At 45.1% G+C, this 12669-nt stretch overlaps 1 protein-coding gene across 1 annotated transcript in view; it reads right to left on the reverse strand.

Annotated features, from left to right (window-relative positions):
- The window catches only part of LOC137380344 (voltage-dependent L-type calcium channel subunit alpha-1D-like), a 487921-nt gene that overhangs the window by 148478 nt on the left and 326774 nt on the right, over positions 1-12669 (reverse strand). The window contains exons 36-37 of the mRNA XM_068052272.1: positions 9353-9449; positions 1330-1432 (exon numbers count right to left, since the gene is read on the reverse strand). Of these exons, the coding sequence (XP_067908373.1) occupies positions 1330-1432; positions 9353-9449 (200 nt within the window). The remainder of the gene's footprint in view (positions 1-1329; positions 1433-9352; positions 9450-12669) is intronic.

Consider the following 12669-nt stretch of genomic DNA (forward strand, 5'->3'; position numbering starts at 1 on the left):
GTTTGATTGATCTAGGTTTCACTGTATTAGTCTGTCTACTTATCTGTATTCACTGTGTTTAATTGCTTAAACCTATGGGTGGAACTTAAGACTTAAAAGTGAAACTAAAAGACACAGCTAGGATCTTGTACAGAAAACACACTGACTGCTATGAGGAGACATGTACTGAAATCATGTAGGAATGTTATAGTTTAAAGTGCTGTAAATAAACCAGTTGGTGATTTAATACAAGAGTGATATCTGCATTGCTCTGAGATAAATAAGATATACATGCCATATCCAGTAACCCGGCATAAACATAACACTGGACGTTTGAAAAAGCATGATGTATGAAAGTTCAGGTCCACAGTGACAGCTAAAGGCCTGCTTGGGTCTGCAAATGAGACCCGACCCGAGCCCGACAGAACCCCATCCGACCCCGAGCCCAACCTGGCCTGAGTCCTTTCAATTTTTCCTGCGCCTGACCCGACCCAACCAGTTAACTTACCTTCTGTTTTTCACTTTGTTCCTTACCTGCACAAGCTTAAAATAACTGTAACAAAACCACCTTTAAAGTCCAAAAAGTAAATTAACATTAGAGCCACTTACCTGAGGTGATGATAGAGCGTGTCCGATCCGGCCCAACCTGACTCGAGCCCGAATGCCGGACCCGGGAGTGTGACCCGACCCGAACCCGACACATGTCGTCGGGTCCGGGTTGGGGAGCAGGCCTTTAGTGACAGCCACTGGTAGTACTGGGAATGCCTGGTATGCAGCTACAACTCTTGGTTCAGTAATTATACATTGTAACAGTCTCTTCCCAATAGTGAGCTATGCACTGACCAATCAGAGTCAAGCTGCCTGGTTTAAATTTCAAACAAAGCTTGGCAGTTAACTGTCAGTCACCATAAACTGGTGCATTCTCCATGGCAACACCTCTACAAATCAGAGTCCACTAACCAACCAATCAGCACTCTCTTCTCATACAGTATAAATTAGTTGTTTTCCCTTACATTGGTATTCTTGCGATTTGTCCTGATGAGTGCAAGACGAAAAGCTTCAACAAAATGTCTCGATTTTCAGCAATACTCAAATATTGAAAATGTTATGTTTTTGAAAATTTATATTACTACACATAGGAAAATATAGTGCTCTAATTTTGCCATTGGTTCCTGCTTTTCCGAGGCTGTGGCCTGCATCTGAGAGTTTGTAGGTTGAGAGGCATGACACATGTAAATTTATTAAATTCTGCTTTGAATATCAGTATTACGTCAACATCAATTATCACGAAATGTAACTTAAATACTTTTCTACAGGAACAGTTCTGATCCAGATGTACACAAATCTTACCCTCGGTTTTGATTTTCAAAGCTGTTCTCACCAAGGCAAAAAGGGTTGCATTGAACATGACTGTTCCATCACTATTCAGCGGCATGTTCATGGCTACCAATCTCTGCAATTTAAAGAAAATGGTAAATTTATATATGCACTATAAAAGATTTGTCCTTGTTATTTTATTTACTTTTGGGTTAGAATTAAGGCAAAAATATTATTATTTGTGTAGTCGAAGGTGCTAAAGTGAATTACTAATTTAAAAACCTAATATGGTTTTCTGAATAATCTTTTATTCTTCTTGACTCAGCAGAAGTTCCATTATGGGCAATATAATCCACAATAAATTGAGCTAAGAGCATAAGAACATAAGAAATATGAGCAGAAGTAGGCCATACAGCCCCTTGAGCTGGTACCACCATTCGATAAGATCATGGCTGATCTTCAACCCTAACTCCACTTTCCCTCCCAGAATCACAGAATTGTTACAATGCAGGAGGAGGCCATTCGGCCCATTGGTTCTCTGAAAGTGCAACTCCCTCAATTCCATTCCTCCGCCTTCTCTCCATAACCCCGCACATTCTTCCTTTTCATATAATTGTTTAATTCCTTTTTAAATGCTTCAATTGAATCTGCCTCCACCACATTCTCAGGCAGCGTGTTCCAGACCTTAACCACACGCTGCATGAAAAAGTTTTTCCTGAAGTCACTTTTGCTTCTCTTACCAAATACTTTAAATCTGTGCCCTCTCATTCTCGATCCTTTCATGAGTGGGAACAGTGTCTCCCTATCTACTCTGTCTGGACTCATGATTTTTAACACCTCTATCAAATCACTTCACAGCTTACTCTTCTCCAAGGAAAACAGTCCTAACTTCTCCAATCTATCTTCATAACTGAAATTCCTCATCCCTGGAACAATTCTCGTGAATCTCTTCTGCACTCTCTCCAGTGCCCTCATGTCTTTCCTTAAGTGCAGCGCCCAGAATTGGACACAATACTCCAGCTTAGGCGGAGCTAGTGTCTTATACAAGTTCAACATAACTTCCTTGCTTTTGTACTCTATGCCCCTATTAATAAAGCCCAGGATATTGTATGCTTTATTAATTGCTCTCTCAACCTATCCTGCCACCTTCAATGACTTATGCACATATGCACCCACTTTAGAAGTGTTCCCTTTATTTTATATTGTGTTTCCACGTTCTTCCTACCAAAATGAATCACCTTACATTTCTCTGCATTGAACTTCTTCTTCTTTGGCCTCCTTGTCTCGAGAGACAATGGGTAAGCGCCTGGAGGTGGTCAGTGGTTTGTGGAGCAGTGCCTGGAGTGGCTATATCTAGAGTGACAGACTCTTCCACAGGTGCTGCAGAAAAATGTGTTTGTCGGGGCTGTTACACAGTTGGCTCTCCCCTTGCGCTTCTGTCTTTTTTCCTGCCAACTGCTAAGTCTCTTCAACTCGCCACACTATAGCCCCGTCTTTATGGCTGCCCGCCAGCTCTGGCAATCGCTGGCAACTGACTCCCACGACTTGTGATCAATGTCACAGGACTTCATGTCGCGTTTGCAGACGTCTTTAAAGCGGAGACATGCATGGCCGGTGGGTCTGATACCAGTGGCAAGCTCGCTGTACAATGTGTCTTTGGGGATCCTGCCATCTTCCATGCTGCTGACATGGCCAAGCCATCTCAAGCGCCACTGACTCAGTAGTGTGTATAAGCTGTGGATGTTGGCCGCCTCGAGGACTTCTGTGTTGGAGATACGGTCCTGCCACCTGATGCCAAGTATTCTCTGGAGGCAGCGAAGATGGAATGAATTGAGACGTCGCTCTTGGCTGACATACGTTGTCAGGGGGCTGCCCGGTTTGAGGCGGGCGGTAGCTGTCCAGTGAGGTGCGATGACCTCTCCCACCGACAAAGGCAACCCGTGGCGCCCAATCTCTACGCCAATTGAGCTGGACTTATAACCCGTAACTGCTGCCTTCCGTGTTCATTTGGTCACTGTGAGGCGACTATGGAGTGACCTCTCCATGGCGCATGCCTGGGCGAATGTATGGAGGTTGAGAGTTGCCTAAGCGTCAAAACCCCCCTCTCGGCCTTTCTGGTGGGGTCCAAAGGAGTGCAGAGCACGACGTTTGGCACCGGTATGGCTGCAGGAACTGCCGGAGACATGCCAAAGGTGACACATGACCGCCTACGGGTTCCGCTCCGGATTTTCTGTTAGGGTTTACTCCCTTAGCCTTGGTCTCTCCCGAGACGCCCACAAGGCAGTGGGGTTGTTAGGGCCCCTATACAGGGGTAGGAGGATGCTGGTGGGAGGAGGGGGTGCGAGGGGGAGGGGTGGATGGAAGGGGGTGCGAGGGGGAGCTGGGAAGGGGGAAGATGGTGCAAGGGGGAGCTGGGAAGGGGTTGCGAGGGGGGAGGGGGTGGGGAGGGGGGTGCGGGGGGGGTTGCTGAGCTGGGACAGTGGAGCTGGGAAAGGGAAGGGGGGGGGGAAGGGGAAGGGGGGGGGAAAAGGGGGTGCAGGTAATAAACCATTTCATCAGTTCCCACCATCGATGCCGGGAAAGCTCATCCGCGTCCTCCGGGAGGTGAGTGGCAGCCTCGGGCGCAGGTACCAACAGGAATTCGCCGACATTGCGCTGCAGATGCTCTCTGAGCCATCTCCCGCGGGTGCTTTGAAGTTGTGGCCGAGGAGCCGTTCGTGGCTTTTTACGTGTTCGGGGCACCTTTTTCTCAAGGCTTCCCCTCTGTGATAGACTTATTTCCCTAGGGTCCCGCTGCTCCTTCTTCTCTACAATGGACTTACCGCACGCCTTGGCCACAGACACTCTGGACGGTGTAGACAGCATCTTCATCTGCCACCTATCTGCCCATTCCACCAACTTGTCTCTGTCCTTTTGAAGTTCTACACTATCCTTCTCACAGTTCACAATTCTTCCAAGTTTCATATCATCTGCAAACTTTGAAATTGTACCCTGTACACCAAGGACTAGGTCACTAATATATATCAGGAAAAGCAAGGGTCCCAACACTGATCCCTGGGGAACTCCACGACAAGCCTTCCTCCATCCTGAAAAACATCCATTAACCAGTATTCTTTTGTTTCCTGTCACTCAGCCAATTTTGTATCCATGTTGCTACTGTCCCTTTTATTCCATGAGCTACAAGTTTGTACACAGGTCTGTTGTGTGGCACTGTATCAAATGCCTTTTGAAAGTCCATGTACACCACATCAAAAGCATTGCCCTCATCAACCCTCTGTTAGTTCCTCAAAAAACTCCAGCAAGTTAAAGATGATTTTCCCTTAAGAAATCCATGCTGGCTTTCCTTAATTAACTCGCATTTGTCCATGTGACTATTGATTTTGCCCCGAAATATCTTATCTAGAGGTTTTCCCACCACCGAAGTTAAACTGACTGGCCTGTGGTTTCTGGGCTTATCTTTACACCCTTTTTTGAACAAGGGTGTAACGTTTTATTAGCGAGAGGCAGCATGGTTTTGTGAAGGGGAGGTCATGTCTCACTAATTTGATTGAGTTTTTTGAGGAAGTGACAAAGATGATTGATGAAGGAAGGGCAGTGGATGTTGTCTATATGGACTTCAGTAAAGCCTTTGACAAGATCCCTCATGGCAGACTGGTGCAAAAGGTGAAGTCACACGGGATCAGAGGTGAGCTGACAAGATGGATACAGAACTGGCTCGGTCATAGAAGACAGAGGGTAGCAGTGGAAGGATGCTTTTCTGAATGGAGGGCTGTGACTCGTGGTGTTCCGCAGGGATCAGTGCTGGGACCTTTGCTGTTTGTGTTATATATAAATGATTTGGAGGAAAATGCAGCTGGTCTGATTAGCAAGTTTGCAGACGACACAAAGGTTGGTGGAGTTGCGGATAGTGATGAGGATTGTCAGAGGATACAGCAGGATATAGATCGGTTGGAGAATTGGGCGGAGAAATCACAGATGGAGTTTAATCCGGACAAATGTGAGGTAATGCATTTTGGAAGATCTAATACAGGTGGGAAGTATACAGTAAATGGCAGAACCCTTAGGAGTATTGACAGGCAGAGAGATCTGGGCGTATGGGTCCACAAGTCACTGAAAGTGGCAGCGCAAGTGGATAAGGTAGTCAAGAAGGCATACGGCATGCTTGCTTTCATTGGTCGGGGCATAGAGTATAAAAATTGGCAAGTCATGCTGCAGCTGTACAGAGCTTTAGTTAGGCCACACTTAGAATATTGCGTGCAAATCTGGTCGCCACACGACCAGAAGGACGTGGAGGCTTTGGCGAGGGTACAGAAGAGGTTTACCAGGATGCTGCCTGGTCTGGAGGGCATTAGCTATGAGGAGAGGTTGGATAAACTCGGATTGTTTTCACTGGAATGACGGAGGCGGAGGGGCGACATGATAGAGGTTTACAAAGTTATGAGTGGCATGGACAGAGTGGATAGTCAGAAGCTTTTTCCCATGGTGCAAGAGTCAGTTACTAGGGGACATAGATTTAAGGTGCGAGGGGCAAAGTTTAGAGGGGATTTGCGAGGCACGTTCTTTACACAGAGGGTGGTGAATGCCTGGAACTTGCTGCCGGGGGAGGTGGTGGAAGCAGGTACGATAGCGATGTTTAAGAGGCATCTTGACAAATACATGAATAGGATGGGAATAGAGGGATACGGTCCCCGTAAGTGCAGAAAGTTTTAGTTTAGATAGGCATCAAGATCGGTGCAGGCTTGGAGGGCTGAATGGCCTGTTCCTGTGCTGTACTGTTCTTTGTTTTCAATTCTCCAGTCCTCTGGCACCACACCTGAGTCTAAGGAAGACTGAAAAATTATGGCCATGCTTCTGCGGTTTCCACCCTCACTTCTCTCAGTATCCTTGAATGCATCTCATCTGGTTCTGGTGCCTTACCCACTTTAAGTTCAGAAGCCTATCTAATACTTCCCCTTTACCAATTTTAAACCCCTCTAGTGTCTGACTTACCTCCTCTTTCAACATTGCCTGCGTTGCTTTGCCCTCTGCCTCCATGTGTAAATCCCCTTTCTGATCTCTAATCAGCCCCACTCCTCCTTTTACCACCCTTTTACTATTTATATGCCTTTAGGAAACTTTGGGATTTCCTTTAATGCTAGCTTCCAGTCTCCTCTCATGCTCTCTCTTTCTTTCTCTTATTTGCTTTTTCACTTTCCCTCTGGACCTTCTATATTCAGCCTGGTACTCAATAGTATTTTCTACCTGGCATCTATCATAAGCACACTTTTTCTTCTGTATCTTATATACTAGATCCACTGGCCCACTTCATTCCCAAGAACCAGGTCTAGGATTGCCTCCTTTCTTGTTGGACTAGCAACATACTGTTATAGAAAATTTTCCTAAGCACACTCTAGGAACTGTTGCCCTTCACTGCCCTTTACAGTACTGTTATCCCAGTCTATATTTGGATAATTAAAGTCCCCCATTAAAACTACCCTATAATTTTTGCACCTCTCTGTAATTTCCCTGCAAATCAGTTCCTCCACATCCTTCCCATTAGCTGGTGGCCTATAGACAATCTAACTGCACTTTTTTTATTCCTTAGCTCTAGCCAAATAGATTCTGTCCTCGACCACTCTGGGGCATCCTTTTTGTCCAGCACTGCAATGCTGTCCTTAATCAGTACTGCCACTCCTCCCCCTTTTTTCCCTTTCCTATCTTTCCTGAACACTTTGTATCCAGGAATATTTAACACCCAGTCCTGCCCTTCTTTGAGCCAGGTCTCTGTTATCGCCACAACATCATATTTCCACATGGCAATCTGTGCCTGTACCTCACCAGTCTTATTAACCACACTCCGTGCATTTACATACATGCACATTAACACTGATTGAGACATTATTACTTTCTCCCTTACTCTGACCCCACCTAATAACTTACTATTCCCTACTCCAATCTCCATATCCCTCAATTACCTTAGAGTCCAAATATCTTTTGCTCAGCCTTGAATATACTCAACAACTGAGCTTTCACAGCCTGCTGGAGTAGAGAATTCCAAAGATTCACAAGCATCTAGAACTTTTTCCTCATCTCAGTCCTAAATGATTGGCCCTTGCCCTGAAACTATGACACCTAGTTCTAGACTCTGCAGCAAGTAGAACAGGATCCCAGCAACTGTCCTGTCAAGCCCTCTCAGAAACTTACATGTTTCAATGAGATGATCTCTCATTCTTCTAAACTCCAGAGAGTATAGGCCCAATCTACTCAATGGGCTGGAATTTTCAAGCCCGCCGTCGATCTCAGCACTGCTGAGCCACGCGATATTTTGTACGGCGGCTCATTAACATGGAAGGGGTGGAACGACCGCCCCCAATGATGTAGAGGGGGCAGACACTCCGTCTCCGGCAACAGCGCCATTTTTAAAGGGCTTCAAGCCCTTCAGTGAAATTTAAATTTTTAAAAGTCTCGCTGTCCAAAAAAAAAATTAAACTATTAATTGCACTTTGAATCCCCTCTCCCACCCCACAATGAGTAATCAATATGTAAATTGCCCTCTTGCCCCCCCAAAATTTTTTTTTGAGATCCCAAACTTTCCCCCCGAACTTCATAAACTTTGACTCTCAACCCCTTCCCACCACCCCTGCAACCAATAGGAATAGTCTTCCCCGCTCCCCACCCCATCCCACCCTGTAAACTTCACTCCTCCGCCCTCCCCACCAGTGTCATGCCCCGGATCTCCGAGCGGAGATTCGAAGGCACTGGAGTTCCGGCATCTGGCCAGAATATTGGCGTGGGACGGCCGTCAGGATGAGATAAGTGATTATTCATTCATTAACATTTATTTTACTATTTAAGTTAACGTTCCGTTGCCGAGTGGCGGGGGTGGGGGGGGGGGGGCGTGGTGGGTGCCGCCATGAGGCCTCGCCGCCGCCAGTAAAATGGGGCAGGGCCTTCCTGGCATCGAGGCTCATGGCGGGCCTCTCCCACAGGTATTTTCCAGGCCCCCCCGCCACGACCTCCAAAATCGGAGGGCTGGTAAAATCCAGCCCAATGTCCCCTTGCAGAGCAAACCTCTCATCCCAGGAATCTAGTGAACCTGCCTTGCACACCCAATAAGACGATTATATCCTTCCTTAGTTATGGAGAATAAAACTGTACACTACTCTAGGTGTGGTCTCACCAAAACCCTATACAATAACAGCAAGACTTTGCTACTCTTGTACTCCAAACTCCTTGCAATAAAGACTAACAAACAATTTGTCTTCCCGATTGCTTGCTGTACCTTCATGTTAACCTTCTGTGAATCATGAACAAGGACATCATGTACAAGGACACCCAAATCCCTCTGAACACCAACATTTAATAGTTTCTCACTGCTTAAAAAAAATTCTGTTAAATAATAATAAGAACGACTCTTACAATCTCCTCGACCTTGTATTAATGACATTCCATTTCACAACATTTTTACATTAACTTTTGCAGTCTGCAGGTGTTAGCAGTCCTGAAGAGCAGAATAAGATTTTTTTGAAATTTGTTTTGTGCCAATGAAAAAGAATTCTAAATCTAAATCTACAGCAATAGAAATTTTGAACAATAAGCATAATCTTTGACCACTACACAATCAATCCAACCCTCCAACGCCAGGTACATCACAATGCCAATGGGACCTATAGCCTTCATGACTGATGGGCATAATTTTTAATAGTGTCACAAGGAAAATTGAGAGGTAATGTGCAGTTTTATGGATTCAGAGCCCAGGACATCTATATAATTCTCAGGTACTATAATCCTCTCACAATGTGTGCAGGAACATTTAGATTTTTATGAGCCTTCACTGGAGTACTCCCATAAATATTAATTATCAGGAATATATGATGATGATTCATTTTGAGAATCGACCAGCTTGTATCACAGATGTAAATTCGACTAAATAAACTGTAATGTTTTAGATCACAATAATTATTAGCTTGCTTAGTTTCTGCAAGAACAGTCCTCAGAAATGGGTTACATTGCCAAATCTATTCAAATTATCAGTGTGACAAATCAATAAAACTTTTAAGTTTATAATCTGTCTTACCTTGCATGCAACTCTATGCGGACAAAGTTTTCCAAAGCCCAGTGGTGGTTGAATACGTCGAAGAAGTGTAACTACATCAAGATGTTTGATTCTTCCTCTGTCAAGAATTAAGTTTTCAAACCATAAGAAAATGGTCAGTTAAAGAAGTATAATAATGAAACCTACCATACCCATTAATCTTATTGGTTCACTAGCTAGTAATCTAATGCAGCACCAAATTACAACATCTATCTCCATAAACGTCTATGTGCACAAAAATAGTATTGGCTTTGGTCTGAAGTTATCTTAAATGAACTCTCCAAGAATCACAGTTGATAGCTGGGTCACAGGGAATTCTGGGAGGAAACATGCAAGTTATATGGACTTGGAATGGAGTCCAGTGCCTCTATATCATTCTCGGATACTAGGAGGTGGATTTTCAAAGCGCTTTGGGAGTGAGAATGGGTTCCGGTGCAAATTGAAGACTGCATTCCCAGAAGGCGTCTCTGGATCTTGACGCCTCCGGAACACGCTGCGATTTTCAGAGAGATTGGGGGTTGGGAAGCCGGAAACCTGCTCACCTCCAATTAACTGTCTGTTCAGCCCCTTGAGGAGTTTGTTAATAGGCTGGGGAGGGCCAGAAGGGATATTTCAAAAAGGAGAGCGGGAGTGAACAGTCCAGTGTACATAAATGATTAGCTGTTGGAAGCAAAGCAAAGACATTGTTTGATGTCGATAATTATTCCAAGAAATTGAAAAATGTGTGATTGAAACATTGCACTTCACCTGCCTCCCTGTTCACCATTTGGCCACTTGTTGGCACCATAATGTCCCTGGCCCTCTGATCTGCTGCCTGCGCCATTCTGCAGGGCAACGGTGAGCCCTATCATAGCTGCATTCTGCCTTTCAACATTGCAGTCTGGAGCCGTTTCTTGTCTCCACACCGGTCCCAGCACCACTGATTGTATGCCACGCTCACCCCTGTCCCAATTAGATCATTTATATTTGATGATAGTGTCGCGTAGCAGACCTGGAAATTATCTGGGCATCAAGGTGGAATGCTGAAATGAAAATTCAGCCCTATAACCCTTAAACAACGCTTGCAGGAACACCTGTGTTAGCTTTAATATGATTTTTATGGACCTCAATTTGAATGTTCCCAGAAATTTTCTTTTTAAAAACTTGAGGCCATCCAAAATTCTGCTGCCCACGTCCTAATTCACACCAAGTTCCAGTCACCCATCACACCTGGGCTCACTGACTTACATTGGCTCCGGTTAAGCAACACTCGGGGCAAGATTTTATCCTGCCCTTAGAGATGGGAACGGAGGCAGATGGCAAACAAAATGGAAAGGGGTGCTGTTCTCGACGTTGGCATTGCCCCTTGCCATTTTGTTCAGGGCGAGGAAGGCCGAGGTAGGCCTTCCTGCTCCAGACCAATTGAGAACCTTAACATCCGATTGAGGGCCTCTTCCCACCTCCACTGCAATTTTGTGGAGGACAGAGGGACCCGCTACCGCTTGGAGATGCTGCCAGATAAGACCTGGAGGCCTCCTAGTGGGGTTAGGGGGTCCCTCCTTTGGGGGCAATGACTGGCCCTGGTGACCCCAACCCTACTTACCTGTCCTGGGGTCTTTGATGCCTTCGTCTCTGCAGGCCTCCTGCAGTACCAACAATCGCCACCACTCCCGGTGGCGCTCCCAGGACTGCAGAGCTACTGGCCCTCTAATTGGCTGGCAGGTCAGGGGTGGAAGCTCGTCCCTTAAAGGGATGCTGTCCCTGACAGCAGACAGTTAATTGGCTGCCCGCTGTTAAATATCAACAGGGGTCCAACGGAGGGCTGAGGCAGGTTCTGCCCCACCTTTCGGCCTGCTGCCAGGACCCCCAATGCTGGAATAAAATCTGGCCTTCGGTTGTTAAATTCTCATCCTTGTTTTCAAATCCCTCCACGGTCTCATGACCACCGCCACCGCAAACCTCCTCCAAATCTCAGTAACCTCTTCTAGTCCTACAACTCTCCAAGATATCTGCGCACCTACAATTTGGACCTCTTGAGCATCCTTGATTTTAATTCCTCCACTATTGGCTGTCATGACTTCAGCTGGAATTCCCTCCCTAAACCTCTCTGCCTTTCCACCTCTCTTTTCTTCTTTAAGTCGCTCCTCAAAAACTACCTTTTTGACCAAGCTTTTGGTCATCTTCCCTAATATTTTCTTATGTGGTTTGGTATCAATTTTTGTTTGATAACGCTCCCGTGAAGCACCTTGCAATATTTTACTGCATAAAAGACTCTATATAAATACAAGCTACTGTAAAAACAATTATCACAAATATGTGATGATAATTCATTTGGAAGATCAGCCATCTAAAATCACAGAAAAAAATCAGTCTCTGGAAATGTACAGTTAGTGCACCGTTACACTGTTACAATTTTCTTAGAAACTGATTCCTGCATGATAAAAAGCAAAAAGGCAAAGGTATAACATTCTGGCATATTAAACATATAGGCCTAAAAATTCCAGAGAGCCGAAAAGCAGGCAGGGCTGGGAAAGCACTCTTGCTCCTCCTGGCTCCAAAATCAGAAATGTATATTTTAAACAATTACCTTGTTGGTTTCAGCCTGCAGCAGTCACTTTAAGGATAGTCCATTAGGCCACATATAGACCTGGTTTTCCTGCATGCAGCTAAGTCAGCCCTCTACATTCAGGCCAGCCCAATATTGCAGAAGGAGCTTCAAAATGTTGTTAGGCCCCTTATTTAAATATGGAAAGGTCCCAACGCCTGGTTCAGGTGTGAAGCTTGAGTGATTTTCCTTTTGCCTACACCCATATGGCAGGCAACGCACTCCTGGGTCATAATGAGCGTGCACTTCATACCTGCCAAATTGGAGGCTTGGGACGCAGTTTAGTGCCTGAAAAATGGACGCTACATGGTCCTGCCTACATGTTACTTACAATTTGTTAATGAAAATCATTTAATAGAGAATATTGGAGCTGCTATGCTTGGAGAAAATTCATTGTAAATATTAAGCTTACACACCTAGCTTTTGAACCAAATAAAATCGTAGTCTGTCACTACTGGCAAATATTTGGAAATGAAGTGCGGGTGAACCAGAAGTCAAGCAAATATATCGCAGCTTGATATGCAAGTACTTTGATCCATGTTTTACTTTTTCTTCATCATTTATCCCGTACATTTAAAAAATTCATTCTTTGGATATGGACATTGCTGGCAAGGCTGGCATTTATTATCCATCCATAGTTGCCCTGAAAAGGTGGTGATGAACCTTCTTAAATTAGTGCAGCCCGTTGTAGCAGTTTGATACAACTGAATGACTT

Source organism: Heterodontus francisci, chromosome 19, assembly GCF_036365525.1.
Source record: "Heterodontus francisci isolate sHetFra1 chromosome 19, sHetFra1.hap1, whole genome shotgun sequence".
Lineage (NCBI taxonomy): Eukaryota > Metazoa > Chordata > Chondrichthyes > Heterodontiformes > Heterodontidae > Heterodontus > Heterodontus francisci.